This window comes from Pelobates fuscus, chromosome 7 (assembly GCF_036172605.1).
Source record: "Pelobates fuscus isolate aPelFus1 chromosome 7, aPelFus1.pri, whole genome shotgun sequence".
NCBI classification, from domain to species: Eukaryota; Metazoa; Chordata; class Amphibia; order Anura; family Pelobatidae; genus Pelobates; species Pelobates fuscus.
Genome location: NC_086323.1, coordinates 148,458,071 through 148,482,914, shown reverse-complemented (window position 1 = coordinate 148,482,914; position 24,844 = coordinate 148,458,071). Strand labels below are relative to the sequence as shown.

The window sequence follows — 24,844 nt, the reverse complement described above, 5'->3', positions numbered from 1 at the left end:
ATGACATGGCCTCCTTGTTCACCTGATCTGAACCCCATTGAGAACCTGTGGTCCATCATCAAATGTGAGATTTACAAGGAGGGAAAACAGTACACCTCTCTGAACAGTGTCTGGGAGGCTGTGGTTGCTGCTGCACGCAATGTTGATGGTGAACAGATCAAAACACTGACAGAATCCATGGATGGCAGGCTTTTGAGTGTCCTTGCAAAGAAAGGTGGCTATATTGGTCACTGATTTGTTTTTGTTATGTTTTTGAATGTCAGAAATGTATATTTGTGAATGTTGAGATGTTATATTGGTTTCACTGGTAAAAATAAATAATTGAAATGGGTATATATTTGTTTTTTGTTAAGTTGCCTAATAATTATGCACAGTAATAGTAACCTGCACACACAGATATCCCCCTAAAATAGCTATAACTAAAAACAAACTAAAAACTACTTCCAAAAATATTCAGCTTTGATATTAATGAGTTTTTTGGGTTCATTGAGAACATGGTTGTTGTTCAATAATAAAATTAATCCTCAAAAATACAACTTGCCTAATAATTCTGCACTCCCTGTAATGCTTGCATTAGAGCAGTGCAAAACAGGTATGCATTCTTAAATCTACCAAAATCCATACACAAATTAACAGATAGCTAGATAGATAGTAAGACAGACAGACAGAAAGGCAGACAGGCCTATTGATTGCAGACAGACACTGCCTAAGTCTGGTTATGAGTCCAGTACTGCTATCACATTGAGATAGTTTTTCGTTCATAGAATTTTAGTAATAGTAACATCTGACTACGCTTATATTTGTTATGGTATCATTGTCAGGATGTACATCCAAAACCCAACCGTATAACTTCTCTTCTCTTCCCTCTTCCATTCATATATTTATATTCCCACGTTTTCTCTGCATATCCAAAAATAAACTTGATAACAAGGGACCAGTACAAACCATTATCTGTAAGTCTATACATAAGCAGGGCTATACATAGGACACAAGGTCACACATTTAGGCTGGAAGAAAGGAGATTTCATCTAAGGCAAAGAAAATGTTTTTTTTTTACAGTAAGAGCAATAAGGATATGGAATTCTCTGCCTGAAGAGGTGGTTTTGTCAGAGTCACTACATATGTTTAAACAGCAATTGGATAAATACTTACAAAAACATAACATACAGGGATATAATTTCTAATAAGTGGGGTAACAGCTGCTTGATCCAAGGAGACATCTGACTGCTATTTAGGGGTCAAGAAGGATTTTTTTCCTAGTTTGTTGCAAAATTGGAAGCACTTCAGACTAGGTTTTTTGCCTTCTTTTGGATAGACAGCAAAAACATATGTGAGGAAGGCTGAACTTGATGGACGCAAGTCTCTTTTCAGCTATGTAACTATGTAACTATGTAACAAAGCACAATTTCAGTGCAGAAGGTGCAATGCTTAACTAAAGAAGAAAAAGTAAGAAAATAACTAAGCATTGTGGCGATGAGTAATTAAAAAGGCTTGTAGAATGTAACTATAAACAATAAAAGCGATGTAACATTATCATGTATGAATGCAAGGTAGAAGAAGGTGAGTTTAGAGGAGAAGATGGTCTTCGGTTAGACCAGCTCTGACACGTCATAAAATGATGGCTAGAGGTTCTGTCTGTTCAAATTTGTGATAATACATTGCTAGAAACGCTTGCAGCACTAGGAAGATAATAATTAGCTAAAGAAAACCAAATGAACCAAAATGAAAGCATTGCAATGGACCCCTACCTCCATATAACCTGAAGCAGACATCTGGGTACCCAATATTTCGGAAACTGATTTGCATTTCAGTCAAACAATTTTGAAGGAAGTCAAAACAGAGCATACATTTCATAGGTGATAAAATCAAAAGTTATAAATCATAGCTAAAATAAAGATAATGTGTTATCATTTAGCTTCGTAGCAGTAGTTATGGCCCAGGGGACTTTATTTGCAGAGGTGATAACTTGAGGGTGTCATAAAAGCATATTCATATTTTTTTCCCTCTTTATTTTCTACTGCAATCGAGCAGAAAGATCTCTGCTTGAGATGACACATCTCCTTCTACCTCAAGTCTACATTGGTTGACTGCAGTGATGGCATTGGGGGATGACATTAATCAGGGCTTTGAATGAGTACTCCATGGACCATGACCACCTAATGAAGAATTGATATAGATGGGGGTCTTTTGAGAATCATAAATGAATCCGACATATTACTTTGTAATGCTTTGGGCACTGAAGATAGTAAAAGGGTAAACAATGAAAATACTGAAAGTACTTCACCCAGACTTTAAATGGACATTTATAGTCACAGACATCACCATCTCGCAAGTTGGGATAGCAGAGAAGACAAGACATCCATTAGTTCTTCCAGTTATCACTATACATTGCAGGCTGTCCAATTAAGCTAAAATAAATCTAGTCGAGTTATCTCAACAGAGCAGAAGAATTTTCTAGCAACAGAAAGACATCACCAATGAGTCCATACTAGCACCTAACGACCATGAATTATAGTAAGACAATATGTGCAAAGAAAGAGATTTAGTATACCTGGACAAGGAGCTCCAATTTTCGGTCGTCCAGAAGATGTACCTTGCAATGCCGCCCTTCTGCCATCTGTAGAAACAAACGGTTTATATTTTATTCAAAGTAAGCACATTATTTTAAAGACCACGCTGCAACAATGTGTCTGATTATATTTTACTGAATCACGTGGAGGCTGAATGGCTATTGCATGACCCAGTGTGCAGCCATTTCTCTTTTATCAAAACCCTGCAATTTATTTAATTTCAATAAAAAAACGCTACTTGCCACAATGAATATCTTATACAACTAGTAAGCAATTCTAGCAACTCTCCAGGAATATTATCAAGTCTGTTAAGCAGAGGTGGGATAAAACAAATGATTCATTTATTGATTGACATACAGTAAGTATATCTTTGGATTGTTGCTTAGGAGTGTTTTTTAAAGCCTAAAATTGCAAATATCATATTTTAAAAAAATTGCATACTCGCTTACAAGGCACATTAAGCAGGATTTGATAATATAAAGAGACCTATGCTCCTCCAAATTATAACTCTATTTGGATTTTTGGTTTGGAGAAGGTTTTTGGACTGTGCTCATCAAGTCACTGGTTAGAGCAACCACTCTTGTTAACCCCTTAAGGACCAAACTTCTGGAATAAAATGGAATCATGACGTGTCACACACGTCATGTGTTCTTAAGGGGTTAAAGGGACACTATAGTTACCAGAACAACTACAGCTTAATGTATTTGTTCTGGTGAGTACAACCATTGCCTTCAAGCAATTTCATGCAAACACTGGCTTTTCAGGGAAAAGGCAGTGTTTACATTGCACCTAGGGACACCTCAAAGTAGCCACTTCTCAGATGGCCACTGGAAGTGCTTCCTGGCTCAGTGCTGCACAGTAGGCAGCTCTGCCGTGCAGCGTCTCCACGCTATGCATGGGGACGCTGAATTTTCCTCATAGAGATGCATTGATTCATGCTTTCTCCATGGGGGTAAAGGGGTTGGGGTAAGCCACCTAAATGGTGGGTTTAGTACTATAGGGTCAGGAATACATGTCTGTGTGTTCCTGACCCTTTAGTGTTCCTTTAAGGTACATAGTTGAGTTAAAGGAGCACACTAGACACTATAAACACTATAGCCCTCTGTAGTGGTTATGGTTCAAGAGGCTACCCATTCCACTTGATGAAGACAGGCCTATGCACTAAAATTAGCATTCATGTTGAATTCAAAGAGAATTTAAAATCCAAAGTCAAAGTAGCTGATCTATAATCCTTTTCTCAATCAGATATGCATTGCTACTCTGGCCTTAAATTTCAAATTCACTTAAATTCTACCTTTAGTAAATAAGCCTGGGAGGGTCAACTGATGCTTTCAGCCAATTAATGATCTGAAAAGTTGCACAAAACTGACATCGAAAAACCAAATTATAACACGGTTGCAGGGGGGACGCAAATAAGTGTCACACCATTTAAATCAGTTTGACTACTTGCCATAGGATGGCACAAGGGGGTCTCCTGCTACACGGGGACTCCTGCAGGCAGTAGTGATTATGGTGTCTAGGGTACACTATTAAGCCTCCTCATTAACTAGAAGATGCTCAGAGCTTCCAAAGCCATGTAGTTAGTTACATAGCACTTTATTTATTCTTTTATCAATGTGTTAGCCACCATCTGCATCCAATTCTAATTTCCCCCCAGTCTAGAACAGTAGTCAACAAACTGAATACATATTTAACACAAAGCTGTTTACTGCCACAAGCATCCTGCTATTTATTCACAATCATTTATTTAAAGGTTCCAGTTATTGCAAATATGTTTGCCAAGGCTATAATAACGGCACAGTTAAAGCTTAGATTTAAGTATTATTATTATTTTTTTTTTGTGTAATATCTTTGTCAATAATAAGTACCGGTTAATATTTGCTAGTTAGTCCCGTATTTCTGATAACAGTGAAATTAAATCTGTTTGCTCCGCAATACAAAGAATGCAGGCACGACTGGGAGGGAACAGGAGAAAAGCAATATCATCTTCATATCAACAAGAGAATACAATGCATTGTACAGCGCTACCGAATTTGTTGGCGCTTTATAAATAATATTAATAATAAGAAGACTACCAGGGCTATTTACTAAAGTGAGAATTTAAAGGGAATTTCAAGTTTAAGTCCAGAGTATTCAAACTATAAACAAAGCTGACTTACAGGATGATTGTCAATGTTTCATTCAAACGTGTACCTTCCACAGAAGTGACGGTCCCCATTTAAACCAGCAGTGAAAGGCAAAATTCTAAAGCCCAGAATGCATTGTCATTTAAAGACGCAGTACTAAGTATAGTTATTAAATAAACTACTTCTGACCCTAGGAGGCGAAACGACAACAAGTCTAATGAAAAACAATTTCTTCACGTGGTGTTACTGTCATTATTGACTCTTGTACCATTATAGCACACTGACAGCCGCTCACATACTCTTGCTACAATGTTGGAAAACACTTGTGAAGATGATTTATTATTTTTTCCAACTGTTACACTGAATGCAGGCTGCAGGGAGCTCTCACTCTGTTTCCATAAAATGTCTGCTGATATTTCCCCGCTCATCTGTTGAATAGCGATTTCAGTGGAGCTGCTGTAATTGTATTACTGTGTGCATTATTTATTGTTACCATCTAGAACAATCGGAATCTGTTCGACTGCAGAGTTTGGCTTGTCTCTATATCCATTGTTTGTCTGTATGGTTTGTTTTTTCAGTTATTTATTTTTTTACAGTCACATCGTGCAATTGCAGGATAAAAACAAAAATAAAAAAAAATTAAAAAAGGATAACTGTCTCAGTGCCATAAAGATGAATAAAGCATTATTTTGTAGCGTATTCCTTTAAATTACAATGGTACGTAAATGATCAAATTCTTTTCTCTCTCTCTTTGTCTAGTTTAAGAGATCATCTGCACGATCCAATATTTTTACATATTTTTCTACGATATTATCTTACCACTTTCATGTCCTCTCAAATAACACCTCATCGCTTGTTTTTCAGTCTTTCCAATATTGCCTAAATCCAATTTCCACTAAGTTTGTCACACAGTTCTCCTCAGTACTATAGAGTAATTATAGAGTTCTGTAATGAATGTACAATAATAGGAATTGCAATAGTGTAATATTGTAGGGTTACAGTGAATATTAAAACAAATAAGAAATGCACTCACAATGGTGGAGCTTTTCTCTTAAGCTCAATATTTCTGGCATAGGGTGGTCTAAATCCTCATCTTTAGGATGTTTCTTTGTTACACTTTCTCCAACAGCATAAGCATAAATGTAGAACAGAAAAAAAGCACAACATAGTGCTCTCTGTTAATTTGAGTACATAAAGAGAGGTTAGAACCATAATCACATTTATTAGAGCAGCCAAGTCGCTCAGTGTATTCAGCATAGGTGGTATTGTCCCCACCAAGAATCAGTGCATGAAGTATTTCCCAAAAGATGCCAGGAACCAAAATAAAATCAAATAGAATGAAAACAATAAAAAAAAAATACATGGCCAAATTCCAATAGAAGTAGAAGTATAAGCCAAATTTTACTTTATTGTACAACTAAAACCAAACAATAAAAATCCTCAATGTGTTTCATCTGTAGAATAGGCTTTTTTTTTAAAGTGAATTACAGGAGTATTGGGTTATATACGGAATCTGATGGCGCTATATAAATAATAATAATAATAATAATAATATAATATAGGGCAATGACATTTTAAATACATAACATGATGACTAAATGAATACTTGCCGCATTTAGGAAGAAAGCTTGTTTGTGACCTTTAACATGCAGGTATGATATCAAGATGCCTAAAAAAACGTAAATCCGAGCATTGTCGCAACATAACTGGAGGGGTGGTAACATAATAAAGCTGTTAGGTTGCAAATGTATGTTAGTCCACCTATTGTACAGCGCTGAGGAATATGTTGGTGCTTTGAAAATAATAATAATAATAATAATAATAATAATAATAATAATAATAAACTGGGCTTTCTTTTTACATCAAAAAAGGCTAATTTCCAGTTACAGTTAAATATATTTTGCGCTAACAATTGCATAATTTTATTTGTTGGAGGAGGGAATAATAATGCTCTTTCAGACACTTTAGTGCGGCCTACAAATCATTAGGCAAACAGTAAAGAATTGAGTTTTTGGCGGAGGTGGTAAGTAGTGATAAGACAACTGTCTGCTTTAGTTAAAAAACAGGTGTCATGCTACAGTTCTTGGGGAGCAGAGATCCACACAGATTTCAGGTTCAATGTTCTTTCATTTTCTATGTTTTCAGGATGATATCTTAGAGCGAACAAAAAGAAGAAAGCTGGAAGCCTGGAGAGAGCACTCAAAACAAAGGGGGTAACCCTAGGGGAACTTCCAAGGTAGTTGATATGGATGATATCTTGCACAGTCTCCAGAGAAAAACTGAAATGTACAAAAGGAGTCAAGATTTGACCTTTCTGGAACACAGACCAAAGAGTTAAACGATTGAATTCAAGCCGGCTGCCATTGGTTAAACTAGACAGACACAGGGTTGAAGGTAAAGGAACATTGCGCTCAGATTTCATCAAGGCTTATATAATTAATAATGGATACGAGACAGAAATTCCACTCGCAGGTTGTGATGTTCCTGTAAAATGTTCTTGAATGCTCTTGTTTCTTAACATACAGTAAACAAGAAAAAAATAAAAATGGGTAAAACAATCTAGTGTATAATTAGTCACCCACAGCCAGTCTGTACTGTAAAGCTGTCAAGATCAGCCTTGTAGTAAGGGCAGAAATCTATTAACAACATCGATTTTGTGTCATATCTGCACAATCATTTTGAGACACTTATAGATGTTTCTCAGAATAAAATGCTCAGTGGATTAACCCTTCCAATGCACGATGCCTTCCAACAGTGCGTGCTGGCCATAGGGTAAAGGAATATCTTTTACTTTGCAATCCTTCTGAAAGATATTTGGTTTAAAAACAATTACATATAAGACTACAATTGCAGCAAGTCTGCTAAAATTGGGACTGTTGGGGTATGGGTGGAGTATGTTGTATGTGACAAAAACAGGACCTCCACTAGGGGGTACAAGCAATACTCTCATAAGCAGACTACAGAGGAAAGGACTTGTTGGGAACACTTAAAGGGACACTGCAGGCACCGTAACTACTTACTCTCATTGAAGTAGTTATAGTATCTAGAGTCCTTCCATTTGGTGTTAAACTGATTTCATGTTTTAAAGGGACTGTAAACTCACCTAAAAAACTTTGTTTGTTGAAGGGTTTTATGTGTGAAAAGTGCAGAATTCAATAGAAATTGATACTTTTAACCTCCTTACACCACCCCTCCCCCTGCTGTCAATCAGACAACTGGTCCTGTTTGTTACTTCCTGGTTTGGTTAGCTCAATGGAACTAAAGTCAAGGGGCAGCAATTGCTCACAGCACCTGCCTTGCAAACCTTCTCGTTGAGCTGCATTGGGAAGTGTGTAGATCGATAGAGAGTTACCAAATCCACTATGTTATCAGGGAAACATATCATGTATACATGAGGATGGGCAGTATTCATAAGAAGGTTTATTAAGTAATTAGGCAATGAAGAATGCTTCAGAATATTCATTATTGCAGGGCATCCCTTTTCATAAATATAACAAACATACCGTATGTGTCCCTGTAAACATGGTTGATTTGGAGAGAGAGAGAGAGAGAGAGAGAGAGAGAGAGAAAGTGTATATATATATATATACCATCATTTTAATGCTTTGCATAAAAAGTAAGGGGTACCAGACTCCAGGCAATGTATCCATAATTTATCTGTATATCTTGCTGAGTAAATTAATGCTTTCCTGTAAACCACTTATTATTCTGATTGGCCATGCAATCAAAGCAATATCTGGGAAGATAACTAAAGTAAAAGTTTGAACACATCACATTTTTAGGTTTATTATAAGAGTAGAACAACCTAGCAGAATGAATAAAAAAAATTACTAGAAATCATATTATAGTAAACCCCCACAAGTGCCAATTGGAATGAAAATCAGGAGGAAAGAAAGTACTGTTCCTGTGCTATAGAAATCCAAAGTAAAATTGCTAGACAAAGCTTTGCTAAGACTTGCACTGTAAGGGTTAATTAGCAAGCCTAATCACTATAACTTTGAGTAGCAACACCCCCTTACTTTACTGGTATCATCAAGCACATTGTTCATAAGTCAATGAGATGAATTTCAGCACAGTGCAATTTAAATGCCTTGATTTCTAAGAAACGCTTTAGTTCTCATCAAAGGGCTCTTTACCAAGACAGTAAATGATTATTTTTGTGTGTGATGTATATAGAATATATTACCAAGAACACATTAGAATGATACAACTTATGTGCACAACAAGTATACACAGACAGTACTAAATGTGTGCCAAGCTAGGCATTATTCTCTAACAATGTGTGCTTGGTATCATGGGAAATGTAGTCAACAAATATCTGCAGTGCCAAGATAAACCATACAATTTGTGAATCGATAAACAGATAATTTATATTCCAAAATGTTCTCTCGTTTAATGTAGTGACTTTGGTGCATACGTATTGTCCCTTTATTTGGGCAGTATGAAACACTGCCATTTCTCCAAAAAAGCATTGTTTACATCCGTCCAAGAAAATACAGACAGGCACTAAAAGCAGTCCCTTTTTTTAATTTTTAGACCTGTAAGACCTTCAGCATGCAGATGCCAAACACTTTTAATGATTGTCATAGAGCAGCTTTGGCTTTAAAGAGTTACTTCAGTCGTTCCCAAACCTGTCCTTAGGGCACCCCTACCAGTCCAAGATTTAGGGATTATCCAGTTGTGTCTAAAGTGTTTGTAGAAATAAAAACACACCTTAGACACAAGTAGATAATCCCTAAATCCTGGACTGGTAGAGGTGCCTTAATGACTGGTTTGAGAACCATTGGGTTACTCCAACCACCATTACTACTTCAGCTTTTTAAAGTAGTCATGATGGTAGGAGTCTCGATGTGCAGTGTTTCAGCAGAAAACACTGCACATCCAGAGACATTTTTAATTGTGCGCTGGTGGCAAGTTGCACCCCCAGCACATATGACTTAGGCAGTCTGACACAGAGTTCTGGGCTGCATAGGTCATATGTGCTGGGGGTGCAACTTGCCTCCAGCGCACAATTAAAAATATCTCTAGATGTGCATTGTTTTCATGTAAATTCTGTACACACATTACGTCTATCGTCAGTATGTGCTGTCAACAGATGTAACTGCTTCTCCCTCCCACCCTGTGTGAAACAAACCCTCCCTTTTCCCAAACCCCTCCATTATTTTTTGAATTACCCATCCTCCCTCCTCCTTTACTTACCTCTGTCCCACTCCCCATGCCAGCTCAGAGCGTGTGCATCTACTAATCAATGTTTTATTTTTGTGTGTATTTGGACAGTGGAGTGTCCCTGTAAAATCCCTATTACATGGACACTCCAGTGGAGGAGTGGAATTCTGGAATTATTTAGATTCTATTTAATCTAACAGCAACTTTCAAATTATGTTCTTTTTTGTCAGGGCTGGCGCAATCGCTAGGAGGATTAGGCATTTCCGCTTAGGGCTCACCTGCTTGGGGGCGCAATGCCCGGGTGACAGGCAGGAGGGGGCGCTGTCCTGCGGGTCTTTGTGATTTCCATTATATTGTGTATGATTTGTGCCCCCTAACATTCCCATATTACCATAGGCCTGGGCACACCCTAATCCTCGCGGCACGCCTGTGAGTCCTGCAGGAACGCATAGGAACACCGTTCCCACTGTTCCTGCAAGCACTCTGCCGCCCCCAAATGCCCTCTTCCTCCCTGTGTTCCCCCTGTCATGGGGGGGGGAGGGGCGAGAGGTGATGGACCCCCCGCCCCCGGTCGGGTGCCTGTCTCCATCTCAGCTGCGGCGAGGGAGCTGTGTGCTGTCTGCTCCCTCTCGCCACACGCCATTTGCTGATGCGGGGAGCCGGAATATGATGTCATATTCCGGCTCCCAGCTACAGCAGACAGCTCACGCGGCGAGAGGGAGCAGACAGCACACAGCTCCCTCGCCGCTGCTGAGATGGAGACAGGCACCCGACCCACTGGACCCCAGGGACAAGTCCACGCCAGCACTCCAGGTAGGGAGGCTGGGTGGACTATTTTTAATAAAAAAATTATAATTTGTGTGTCTGTGAGTGTATGTGTGTGTGTCTGTAAGTGTGTGTGTGTCTGTAAGTGTGTGAGTGTCTGTGAGTGTATGTGTGTCTGTGAATGTGTGTGTGTGTCTGTAAGTGTGTGTGTGTGTGTCTGTGAATGTATGTGTGTGTGTCTGTAAGTGTGTGAGTGTCTATGAGTGTGTGTGTGTGTATGTCTGAGAATGTATGTGTGTGTGCCTGTAAGTGTGTGTATGTATGTGTGTCTATGAATGTATGTGTGTGTCTGTATGTGTGTCTGTGAGTGTATGTGTCTGTAAGTATGTGTGTGTGTCTGTGAATATATGTGTGTCTGTAAGTGTGTGTCTGAGTATGTGTGTGTACGCATATATATATATATATATATATATATATATATATATATATATATATATATATATACACACACACGAGTGTATATTATTCCCACATGTAACGAAGAAAGTTCCACCCGTGAGAATGGGTCCCAAAATCGGAACCGTCTTGTTGGTGGAAGTTCACCTTTGTGGACACTCCAGGGGTGTCCTGGGGCTTGACCCCTATTTAGGAGAGAACAAATGAAATACTCAAAAAGCTGGAATGAACCAGACTGGCTGAGTATTGTACTGGAAGTAAAGAATATTAGATATAAATGCTGTGTAATAAAGAACAAATAATAATAATAATAAATGAATAAATAATAGAACCAAAAATAAAGCAAAGTGCAATCTTGCCTTAGTGGCTCACCTCTAGAAATGCCTACTACTACCCGTATTCCTACTAGGCTCAAAAAATGCGACAGGCTAGTGACTTTATTAGGCAATATGAATGGTCAAGTCCTGTGGCTTTGAGCGTATTTGGTAGGTGAGTGTTATACAGCTGACATGGGTATCTGGGATGTGGTTAAGGAGTGCCGTGTGGCTAGTGATAACACTAATGTGATTTGTAGCCTAAAAATATATACAGACTACAGCACAATGGTTACCCAAATAGTCCAAACAGGCGTTAAGGGACAGCATGTGACTATTCTCTGTCGGATAGGTGTCTAGCATCTATAGAGGATTGATAAATCCCTCTAGGAACTGGTGCTAGATTGCTGTAACTCTCAACATATACTAGTTACAGACATAAATTACAGAGACGTATTCAGCATGCATATTAGGGTCCCAGTATTCTGTCCGAGGGAATCACCCTTTACAGGCAAACATATTGTGACCACGGAACAAAAGGAAGAGGTGAAAAGCAGAGATTAAAGTGACTCTATGTGCAGAACCATACTTAGGATGTTGGTTACCTGACCATAGTGATAGATAGCCCTAGTGAAGAAAAGTGAAGGGAAAATGAGCCCAATGAGCCCGACGCGCGTTTCGGTGCTTGCTATGATGCACCTTCGTCAGGGGCTGACTGGAGACTGATTCCCAGTCTCCTTTTAAATGTATTCAGGTACCGGTATCTTGTAGACTGTCCAATCATAAAGCTGATGTCATGCGCATTCGGGCGCCAAATAACCACGTGATCGTTATGCTAATGAGTTGGATTGTACCAACCAATCGCGCTATTGCTGTACTGACGTGTCTCCAAGAGCTGCTTAACCAGCTGGGTGCCGAAGGAAAACGAATCCGTTTATGTGCACGCTGTGGGAAACGAATCCGTTTATGTGCACGCTGTGGACGCTGTGTATATTATTATTTTTTTTTTGGGGGGGGGGAATCTTGGGAGAGTTTTCACACTTTATTCCCCAGGACTTGACCCCTGCCGGCAGGGGAGATCTCCTGATATCCCCTGTCGGCTCATGCAGAGCTGGCGCTATCTGAGTGCCGGCTCTGCTCTAAGCCTCCATGGGCCGGCGGGGAGATCAAAGATCTACCTCACCAGCCCACAGCAGCATGGAGGGAGGCAGGAGAGGACCCGGGGAGCTCTAGACAGAAGTTCCGCCAATGTTCCTCTTGCAAGATTTGAGCGTTGCCGCGGCAATGCTCAGATCTCGCGAGAGTGAACTCTAGCCCCGCAGGCTAGAGTTCACTCTCCCTTGGACCACCAGGGATGGCACATGGCAGCAAGGATCCCCCCTTCCTACATAATGTAAGAACGGAGGGGGGTTATTTACTAATCTGCCCCCACCTTCACAATCCCTCCAAACATACAGCACACACACACACATATGCAGCACCCTAACACAAACAGCGCACGCATACAGCACCATCACACACAGCACACAAACAGCACCCTCACACACACAGCACACAAACAGTAACCACACACACAGCACACATACAGCACCCTCACACAAAGAGCATCCTCACACACACACAGCACGCTCACACACAGCACCCTTACAAACACCCTCACACACAGCACTCTAACAGCACCGTCACAAACACACACAGCACCCTCACACAAACAGCACACTCACACACAGCACACTAACAGCACCCTCACAAATACATGACACAAACAGCACCCTCACACACACATCACACAAACAGCACCCTCACAGGACCCTAACACACATACTCAAACACCCTCACACAGCACACTACCAGCACCATCACACACAGCACATAAACAGCACCCTCACACACAAACCGCACCCTCACACACAGCATACTACCAGCACACTCACACACAGCACACTACCAGCACCCTCACCCACATAGCACACTACCAGCACCCTCACACACACACATCACACTAACAGCACCCTCACACACACACACACACAGCACCCTTACACACACAGCACCCTCACACAGCGCACTAACAGCACACACACACACAGCAGTATATGTATGTGTGTATATATATATATATATATATACATGCGGCGTGTGTTTGTGCTTTAGGGTGCACACCCTAATACAATAAGCTGTGCACGCCTATGCATATTACTCATAAAACAGGGGCCCGGTCGGGTGCTGAGTGGGCCCCTTTAAGGGCCGACTGGGCCCCTGTGTTATTAGCAGGCAGGGACTTCCTCCCTGCTTCACAGAGAGCTGCCTAGGAGGACTGGAGGGAAGAGTAATCATAGAAGAACAGAGCAGCATGGAGGCAGAGGAGAGGGCTGGAGTGAGCTGCTGCTGCATGCTCACTCCCATTAGACTCAGCCAGCACCCGAACTACAAACAAACCACCCTCCTGGATTCAAAGGTAAGCTAACAGGAGGGCGGCTGCAAAACCATAAAGTATGACTTGTGTGCATGTGCCAGTATGCATTTTTGCATGTTGCAATGTCTGTTATATGAATTTATGTGGTTGCTGTAACAGAATTAAGTGCACCAAAAATCAATTAATTAAAAAAAAATTGTAAGACTTGACAGAACTGGAACACGATTTGCAAATTTTAGGGTACAAAAATCCATAAACTGGACATTTTCACTTAAAAACATTTTCAAATGGTTGGTGTATTTAAGCTATTTTGGCCTCTCTAATTCACTATAATGATGATCTGTGTGTACAATTATCTGCTATTAACCTTTGCTTCTGACTTGAGAAATATCTTGTTGTTCAATATATAATATAGCCAACAGTTCTATAGTCTATTGATTAACATAAACACTTTGCAGATACTAAGGAAAGGTCTCGGCCTACTACAAGAATTAAGGTGCAAGTGCCCCATATTGTATTGATTTACTACCAGCAATACATCTATACACAAGGAGAAATCAATACTGTGTTTTTAACGCAGACACTTTTATTGTGAATTGTATTTGCAATTGTAAGGATATTAATAATACAACCTATCAATGTGTTTCAAATTTCCCTGTTAAAATTGCCAAAGCCTTCTACACCCTGGTCTGGTTTGGATCAGAACACTCCATGCAGACGCACATCTTGCAGGTAATATTGGAGCAGCGTAGGGTACTGCACTCAAATTACAGTGATCTGTCCATTCATCTTGATTACATGGGTACACAGTTACACAACTGTCTAGGCTTAAAAATAAAATACTTTACTTTTAACCTGTTTCTGCTATTAATCCAAAACAAGATTAAAACAAACAAACAATTTGAAGTGATATTTATGTCACGAAAAGGGAACACATTCTTGTTAAATATAATATGCTTGAGCATCCTGTTTTTCCAAACAGTGTCATTACCCGTGTTGTTTTTTTTTTTTTTATCATACGAATATAACACAACCAGGCCAATATAGCTGAAATGAAGCATCGCTGATTTGGATAATTTTTCCAATTCGTCAACTATGGTCTTTCTAAACAATTATAACTTTATTGAATAACCCTGAATCTGTGTGTGTGCGTGTGTGTGTGTGTGTGTGTGTGTGTGTGTGTGTGTATGTATGTATATATATATATATATATATATATATATATATATATATATATACACACACACACACACAGCATAACACCATGTAAAATGTGCACATATAGATAAAATACCAACAAAACAGCAGCTACACTAAGAGAGTTCATCACTTAACTCCAAATTGTAGTGAAATTTAATCGGAATAGCAATATTTAGGCTCCAGCCAAGCTGTGACTAGAGCTGGGCTGGAGAATATTTCCAGATCAGTTTATTTTACCTAAATTTGACATTACAGATTTTAATGCTCTATGATTTGGACTTTAACCCAGACAGTAACATATATTGTTAAACCTCTCACCCTCTTATTAATTAAGAGTCCCTGCACAATTCGCTAAATCCAGTATAAACAAACACGACCCATTGTAGAGTTAAAGAAAAGAGAACCCCATTACCTTACAATTAGACCAGAAGGTTGGAGCGAAACAACGTGCAGATTGTCTGCCATAGACGAAAAGTCAGTGTAACTCACGCATTTCTAAAAATACTGACTAGTGGAAGTAAGAATGGAGCGAGCCCAGGCTTTTCCGCTAACATATAATCTTAAGGAAATGACCGTACTGTTGTTTGCTTTGATTACACGTTTGAAAACAAAAGGCATTTAAATTTTATTCAACAGTCTGTTGGCTCTGCAGGATGGTCAGTGAAGCAAAAAAAATAAAAAAAAAAATAAAAAAAAAAAAATATATATATATATATATATATATATATATATATGAGTACACAATATAGGCTTGTTTGAGCAGGGCCCTTAACAACCACTGTTCCTGTGCGTCCAGCTGCAAATTCATGTCAGTTAGTCCAACTATTGTACAGCGCTACAGAATTTGTTGGCGCTTTATAAATAACAATAATGCTACCACAGTGATTAGTGATTGTTATGCTAGGAGTATTCTGGCACCATTCCCTGGTAATGGGGCAAACAATTTGGGTCTCAAGTCTTTTAGGATTCCTAGCGACATGCAACTGGCTTCTACAGCCCACGAAAAAGCTGATCATTCATTGGCGGAAGGGTTAAACTCTGTATTACAGACACCACAACCTTTTCCATCGCTGATAATTGGTGGGGTCATTTTAATCTAATTCTGATTTTATGACATTTGTAATTTGCCAACTGCTTTCTATTTTTTTTTTTTTTTTTCATTTGCTTAGAGTTTCCTCAATAGGACATGGAAGTCTTCAGAAAAACATGGGGAATACCAAGCTATATGGGGACTTGATGGAAATGTGCCAGTCTGTTTTAAGGCAGGGTTCAGCGGTTTGCCATGCAGAGAATGGGTGGCACAACAGACTGTTCTGATACCCGGAGTAGACTTTTTTTTTTTTACTGGAGCCCAGCATTCAAACTAAGCCGTTCCAGGTTAAACTTGGCAAGGTCCCAAATATCATAATATTACATATTAATATGAAGACCTTGCAGCCCATATCTATGTATAATCCAGATTAAAGAAAGGATAATGGGATCCATTACAGAAACTTACAAATGTTTAATAAGATTAAACAAACAACAAAGTGTGGCATTTCCTCTACAAAGAGGGTAGCTAGAACAAAAGGACCTAATCTGACATCACAGGAAGAAAGACACAGAGGTAAACAAGAGGAAACACTTTTTATGTTTTTGTTTCTACAGAAAAAGAGTTTTAGATGCACGTCATCGTCTTTCAGCAGAGATGGTACAAACTAACGTAATAGAGCAATACAAGAAACTTTGAGATAAGCTCATTGCTGTTCTGAGCAAGAAACCAAATCAATAATAGATAATGTGTTTTAAAACCGCACAAGAGCAGACAACATGAGCCAGTTTGCTACTGGCAATTGGCCAACACTGGTTTCTGTCACTTTAACTAAGTGATCGTTCCACTTTAACGATGCGTAGCTAAAATGGTTGAAGAGAAAAGGTAGATTAACTGTGTGTATTAATAAAATATAAAATAAAAAAAACAACGGAAGAATCAACTTTGTTCTACAATTGCATAATAGCCATAATTAAATTAATCATCATTTCCTGCCACTAGACTAAACTTTATTGGCAGAACTTAACAGTAACTAATATCGTGTTAAAACAATAAACTCTGAGTATTCTGTCTCATAGCACATCTTGAAGACTTGACAATTGGTAATACAGCAGTGTCGTTTGAATAGATGTCTCTGTTAAACTTTGGCACACTATCAAGCAGAGGAAATGAAAATAGATATTTCAAATTGGGCTACGAATTGTTGTGAAAATTCGAAAGAAGGGAAAAACAACAAAAAAAAAAGCCTCTTTATCTTGTTACTAAGAATATGCCTGGCTTTTGAGGTTTTTAAAAAATAGCCAGATCAGCTCCTGTATAAAGATCTAACAATTCCGGAAGTTTTCAAGTTACGTAAAAACAAATATTCTCTCTACAGCTGTGTTCATTGGAGGATAATGGAAAGTTCAATTTTACAATATTTAATTTCTTACCAACTTATTCAGTGCTAGTAAAAATTGTGAATTGTAACTTTTTTTAAAAAGTAGAAAGTAATATTTTTCAATAGTTAAATTGACACTAAAGATACTAAGGCTACTTGATCTCAATGGGTGCAGGGCCCTTGTATTTCTGCAATGTGAAACCGCAAGTAGAGGTGCTTACACTGTGAGAACCGAGTCAGATTCTATCATAAGCTTTTCAAAGAGGGCATTTGATTGGTGCAGAGTGCACATTAGTGTCTCTATAAAGAAGTATTGGATTGGCTGAGATCATTAAGATTGATGAACTCCGCAAAAGGCGAGGAGGTGGGGTGGCCTTGGCAAGACTACGTGTTATAAGTAAAACATACCTTTAAACCCTCACAGGGGAATCAGAAACCTAAATAGCTATGGTGACATTATAGCATTAGGAATACATGTTTATATTCCTAACGCTATTGTGTTCCTTCAACTGCACATAGTTACTCTGAATTATAATATGCATGGTTACTGTGTTCTACACTCATAGAATATGTATTTTGTAACACATTCTTACATTGTATCCAAAGTGAGATCTCCTCCTCTCCTCTCCCTTCATTGATAGTCAGTGATACATCATTAGTATTCATTGCGTACAGATCATAATGTTTCCACGGGTACTGTGTGAACACATTTTATTCTTATTCACTGTATTTTTTTTTATTCAAAAGGAATAATGTGTATCTGGAATACTTTACTTTCAGACATTTTTTTTTTTTATTAAATCACTAATATTGTTGCAGCCTCTGGCTCAATAACAAACCCTGGACCTCATAATATATATGCCAATACATTCTACCTATCAGACTCATTAAAAACTTATGTAGACTGTATTGGTGTCAGGACCCCGCGGGCGGCTGCAAGGGGAGGCTGCAGTCCGCTCGCGGCACTCACCCTCCAGCCGTCCGCGGTCCCCTTCTCTACGTGGTCTCGGCGAGCGGCATCCCTCCAGCCTGGGATGCTGCCCGCATCTTCCTCCACGCCCCCCAGCGGCAGCATGCATGACGCTGCACGCTGGAAGACTGCCCAAGATATGTCACGCCGGGGTCAGTCACCTGACCCGGCATTAAAGGCACAGTGCCTCAATCACAGTGGGAGGTTTAGATATCTCCCACGTGTGATTGTTAATTCTGATTGGAAATTATCCAATCAGAATTAACCTGATGGTTTAAATACTTACCTTTCCTGTTCCTCCCTGCCCTGTTGTGGTCTTTGCTTTATAGTATTGATTCTGAACGTGTGATTTCTGGTTACGTACTCTCTGGCTTGTTATACTGACTTTGTGACTTTCTCCTACCCTTTGACCTTGGCTTGTTTCTCGTTATTCTGTTTTCTGGTTCCCCTTACTCGGCTTGTCTCCTGACTATTCTGTGTGTGCTTAGCCCGGCCACTCTAAGGACCGGTACTGCACACTTTCTGTGTGTGTGTCTGTGTGTGTGTGTTAGCGTGTTGGGTTCCCCGAATCGTGACAATTGGAATGCAGGTGAATGCTGGCATTTTGTGGCCTTTTGTGGCATTCAAAGCTCAACGATCCCGTTAGACCAATCAAGGCCTGGAGAGCATCGAGATCACAGGCCACCAAGTGCTGCATAAACCCAAACGCTGGTTGTGTGATGGAAGGCACCTTGACCCAAGGCTCAAGCTACAGATGACCGGATGTCCAGTCTGTTTTTACTTTCATGATATGCTTTGAACTTTTTATCAGTGGGCTAGTAATTGTCTGCACAATTCCTGCCTTCTGTGTTACTCCTGCAATACTCTGACAGACATCCCAACATACTTCCAGTTGCTTTAAAGGGAATCTGTACGGCTTACCTTGCCTCCACTCACCTGCCGTGATCTCAATAAAGAGGTGGGTGTTACATTTATCTAACACTCACTTCCAGTCCACCCACACTCCTCCTGATCTTTGCTGATTTGCAATGCCTGTGGATACTACCCTAGCAGCGCAAACCTCCCGGATGACCCCGACACACTGGCTTGTTTGACGGTATCTAAACGGAGTGATGTCACGTCACTCCGTTCCTATACGCCCTAGCTAAGTGCTAGCACCACGGGCTAGAGAGTTACCATAGCAACCACAAATGCATGTCCTGTGTTTGCTCTTGGTTGAGAGAAGGTTTTTGTTTTTTAAATATGGCCAGGGCAGTACTTAACCCCTTAAGGACACATGACATGTGTGACACGTCATGATTCCCTTTTATTCCAGATGTTTGGTCCTTAAGGGGTTAAAGCAACTTCTGTCACCATATTTTGCAATGAGCTTCTACGAACAATGTAAGGTGCGAAAAAAGATATCTTCTTATGCAATGCACAACAGATACCCACGTGTGGAAAATCCATATGTAAAGCATCCTGCGATCAAAACATTTTATTCAAATTCCAAGACACACATTGCTTATGGACGTAAGCATAAACAGCTGCTGGGCGCGCTGAAGGAATGTGATTTCAGAGCATATTTTCACATTTTAGAATATAGTGAATCAGGGTCCAGATCTCTATCTAAGGTATTGGGCAATGCACTCAGCGGATAGAATTTTTAATATGGGGCAGGCAATGCATCATAGAAATTGTATTTATAAAACCAATGGAGGGATACCGGCTATTAGTAAAACTCAGATTTATTATAATACATGCAGTAGAGGGTCACTTGCCATCTAACGTTGGAAATCTGTCTGACTTGTGGCATCTTTCACTTGTCCAATGATCCAAAAACACAGAAACTATTTCTGTTAATATGTAAATTATCACGTAATGGCTCGTTAAAATCATTAAACGGACACTATAGTTACTAAAACAACTTTAGCTTAATGAAGCAGTTTGGGTGTTCAGATCATGCCTATGACGTTTCACTGCCATTTAGGTGTTAAATCCCTTTTTGATTCTGTTTATGCAGCCCTAGTCACACTTCCCCTGGTTGTGACTGACTCAGCCTGCATGAAAACAAAAATGACTTTAAACATTTTTTTATGCCTTTCTCTGTAAATCTGTAAATTTAACTTTAATTACATACAGGCTGTAAGGTCTAGCAAGTTATTAACACAGCAGTAGATAATAAATTCTAAATTAAATAGAATTTGCAATAAAGGAAGTGTAAACATTAGATCAATTGTTACAGGAAGCGCATAGGAAGGCTTTGTAAGTCACATGCAGGGAGGTGTGGCCAGGGCTGCATAAACAAAGTGGTTTAAATTCTAAATGGCAGAGAATTGAGCAGTTAGACTGCAATGGCATGATCTATACACCAAAACTGCTTCATTAAGCCAATGTTGTTTTGGTGACTATACTGTCCCTTTAAACACTTCCTAATACACAGTTTGAGAGGTTTACAATGCAATAAATATTATATGGCTTTTCACATACATCATACACACCAAGTGCAATACTATAAGTGAAAACATGGTTTGAGCTATACATTAACAAGGTATTTGCTTGTATGGATCATCTTTATATTTTTATATTTTGTGTATAGTTACACCGTCCTGAGCAGAAATAGCATATTTCCACCTCAAGGAATAATGCTTACAGAGATTCTCGGACAGAACGGTTGGCAGTGCTTCTTTTATCTGTGCATTATATTTTATGGGCAAACAAAAAGAGGGTCCTGGTGCATCCAGACTTGGGGCTGACTAGCCCCACTCCACGGGTAAAAAACTAAATGTAGTCCAGGCACTTAGGATCACTTATGCAGCAGTTTTATTTAATGTTTAGATCTCAACTGAGATCTTCTTTTTCACTCGTATACACCTACTAGGGTTTGTCCACTTATTTATCCAACTCAACCAGATTTTACCTCCTACAGTATGGGTGGGCAATCTTCAGCACTCTAGATGTCATGGACTACATCCCCTAGTCGCAACTGGAGGTACCTTTTGGCTTTTAATTTGTGCATTACAGATTGCATCTAGGTACATATTGTCCCAGCGAGGATAAAGCACTTGTGCACACTGTCTGTTATCGTAAGCATTTCTGGTTGTGAGTGTGTTTTGTTTACATGATGTTTCTTAATCCTTGTGAATAAATTACTACATAGTGTGTGTGTATATACACACACACACACTCTGGACAAAATTATAAATGCAACGGTTTTGGTTTTGCCCCCACTTTTCATGAGCTGAACTCAAATATCCAAGAGCTTTTTCTATGTACACAAAAAGCTAATTTCTCTCATATATTGTTCACAAATCTGTGTGTGTTAGCACTTCTCCTTTGCTGAAATAATTTATCCACCTCACAGGTGAGGCATATCAAGATGCTGAATATTGCACAGGTGTGCCTTAGGCTGGCCACAATGAAAGGCCACTCTAAAATATGCAGTTTTACTATATTGGAGGGGTCCGGGGGGGTGTCCGAAAACCAGTCAGTATCTGGTGTGACCACCATTTGCCTCACGCAGTGCAACACATCTCCTTCGCATAGAGTGGTTTTGTTGTGTGTGTATGTATGTATGTGTATATATATATATATATATATATATATATATATATATAAATTTTGACATACATTCCAATCGATTTGGAGAAATTCCCTTCACCAAGAATATATTTTACATATACTGATGTATATTTTGATGAAATTGTTTTTTCACTTTTGTTTTGGGTGGGGGTTTTTTCCGAACTTTTTCTTTTTAGGTTTAAGTAATTTTTGTTATTTTTAGAGATGTACTTAGGAATTGGCTGCTAAGATCACTTTTTCGCACATAATTTACTGTTAATTCTCCACAGTGGGCTGCTAATTATCAACAGTTTCTGTGTAAACTGGAAGCAAAGCTGACTTTTTTTTAGGCCTTAAATTTGAAATTCACTTTGAATTCTCCATAATTCTCACCATATGAATACGTTTGTTTGTTTTAAAATCAGTTTTTTTTCTCTGCGTAGCTAGATTCTAACTATATATAATAAAATAAGAGCAAACCAAAATATTGTATAGAAGAGGTAGGAGGGAGGTTTTCAATCGATGAGGGAGGGCAGAAGCAGAGAACATCTGTTGCACATAGAATATGTACAAAATTTACATTGGGGGTCCACAGAGTTTCAACTTGCCCCTGGCACACAATTGCCAATAACACATAGGACGCAACTTGCCCCTGGCACACATTTCCCAATAACTCTGGATGTGGAGCGTTTCAAGCTAAAACACTGCACATCCAAACTCCTAACACCATGACCACTTCAAAAAGCATAAGATGTCATGGCGGGTGGAGTAACACTTTAATATTTAACTAGCGAATGTTTACATGTGTCTAAATCTGTTTTTGCAGTTATTTCCAAATATCCAAATGTATATGTTAAATTACACAAGTTCTTATTAACATCTAATTACCGTAGATAACCATGCATCACACCTTGTCTACCATGCTCTTCCCTCCCTACTAAGGCTTTTTTTTCTGCTTTTACACATTTGCTCCTTTTACATATGACAAGTTTCAAAAAGCATTTATTAAAAAAAAATCAAAAAAAGTAGCAGAACAGTTTGTCTTGTACAGAAGTACAAGTAATGACGTAATTGTAGGGATGCTCATGATTTCCAGGCATGGAATGTATGACACCCAATCTCTCAAAACTGTTGGAACTGTGTGCTGTCTGCATATAGCCAGTGGACAGGCTATCTCTGGAACGTCGGATTCTGCAGACTGAATCTCCTATCAGGCTCAGTCAGCTGAAGGCTGGGAGTTGCAAAGTGCCAGAAATTATTTTTTTATATTTTTTTTTTTTAGCAATGAGTTCTACATTTTCAAACAGAATGGAAAAGTAATAATCTGAGTTCAAAGCAACTAATATAGGAAGTTTTACAAAGCAGGTTGACAAATTGATAAATGGTGCAAGTGGTAATATCTGCCATTATAATGTAAGAGACCTATCCACTAAACAGTGTGTACGCAAAAGCTTGGTCAAAACAGACAAGTAAAACAAAATTGCAATCAGAGAATTATTTTCCAACTCTGTTATGTTGGCCGAAATTACAAAAACACACTGACAGAAATATTCATCTAAGTGTTAGATGTGTGAATTATTAGGAATTCAAACTTCATTTCAAAATAACCAGGAATTCAAAGTTAATTATAATAATAACTTCAAAATAAGTGAAAAGAAAATATGGCCTTGACTTGATTTATTTTAATCTAGCTATTATTATCCCTTTTGAATTTTATTTAATTTTCAGACAATGACTATATTAGTTCATAAACCTGTGAATGTTTCATGCACAGACAATGTGAACATGATATATTATGTAGTAACATCATTTTGATTAGAAAATACTTTTTGTTATACTGTATATAAGGTTTGTGTTTTTTTTTTTTTAGACCGTTAATATTGTTTAGTAGATTTTAGCAGACTTTGAAGAAAAACGTAGAAGAGTTTAACAAAAACTCAGCCAGATGGAAGAGTGTTCCAACTTTAATATATTGATCTAAATAGTGCAAGTTTGCAAATGAAATTCAACTTTCTGTTTAGCTAATAAAACCCTGTGCGCGTGTCTGTACTGTACATCTAAAATTGGTATTGTGTACATAACAGGCTGTTACCGGCTAGTATGTTAACTGGCTTCAGCTAAACACCTGCTCTAATCCCTTAACCATATGTCACTCACCAAAACCATCACCAAATTATGATATATCTTTATTGAGAACTGTGGTCTCGGAAAACGCAAACTGTAAATGATACTGGTTTGAATCCATCTAGTGTAATTTTTGTTATCCCCTTTTAAGCAAACTATATTCTAGAAAATGTGACACACTATCGCCTGGCATTTGAAAGGTTAACACAGACGAAGGAGGAGTATTGCTGTAAGACTGCTGTGTCCTACCTGGTAGACCGTTCTCGGTCTGCACCACGTCCTCAGCATGAGTTGACATGTCCGCACTCTACGTGTGTACCATCTTCTCAGCGTGGACACAGTCAGGTTCCACACCAGTCGGCTCCCATTACACAGCATGTCCTCTATTCCGCACATAAAACCCGAAGCCATTTGCTAGGGACAAATTGCATTCGGCATGTTATTTCTACACAGCTGGATCTGGCAACGGACGGTCTAGAATTAGTTTATCCTGTGCGCAGTAAAAAAAAAAGGGCAGAATGTAGCAAAAAGGAAAAAAAAAACAAAAACCAGGGTCAATTAAACAAACTCGTCTTTCAGTCTATTTCCTGGGCTGAATCCAAGTAGTTTTTGAAGTTTGGCCAAAAAAGCTGCAGCAGTTCAGACCTTTCCGATAAAAAAAAAAAAAAAAAAAAAAAAGCTACGAAACTGCCAGGCACCTTTCTAGCAGTTCATAGTATTCTATTGAACTTCAATAGTGGACAGCATACTTTTCATTAAAATGACCAGGATTTTGTAGGAAAAAAT

General features: G+C 38.9%; 1 protein-coding gene across 1 annotated transcript in view; it reads right to left on the bottom strand.

Moving 5' to 3' along the window:
- FRMD4B (FERM domain containing 4B) overlaps positions 1–24,469 on the bottom strand; it is a 188,174-nt gene extending 163,705 nt beyond the window's left edge. The window contains exons 1-2 of the mRNA XM_063426801.1: positions 24,308–24,469; positions 2,552–2,617 (exon numbers count right to left, since the gene is read on the bottom strand). Of these exons, the coding sequence (XP_063282871.1) occupies positions 2,552–2,617; positions 24,308–24,469 (228 nt within the window). The remainder of the gene's footprint in view (positions 1–2,551; positions 2,618–24,307) is intronic.
- Between the last annotated feature and the right edge of the window lie 375 nt (positions 24,470–24,844).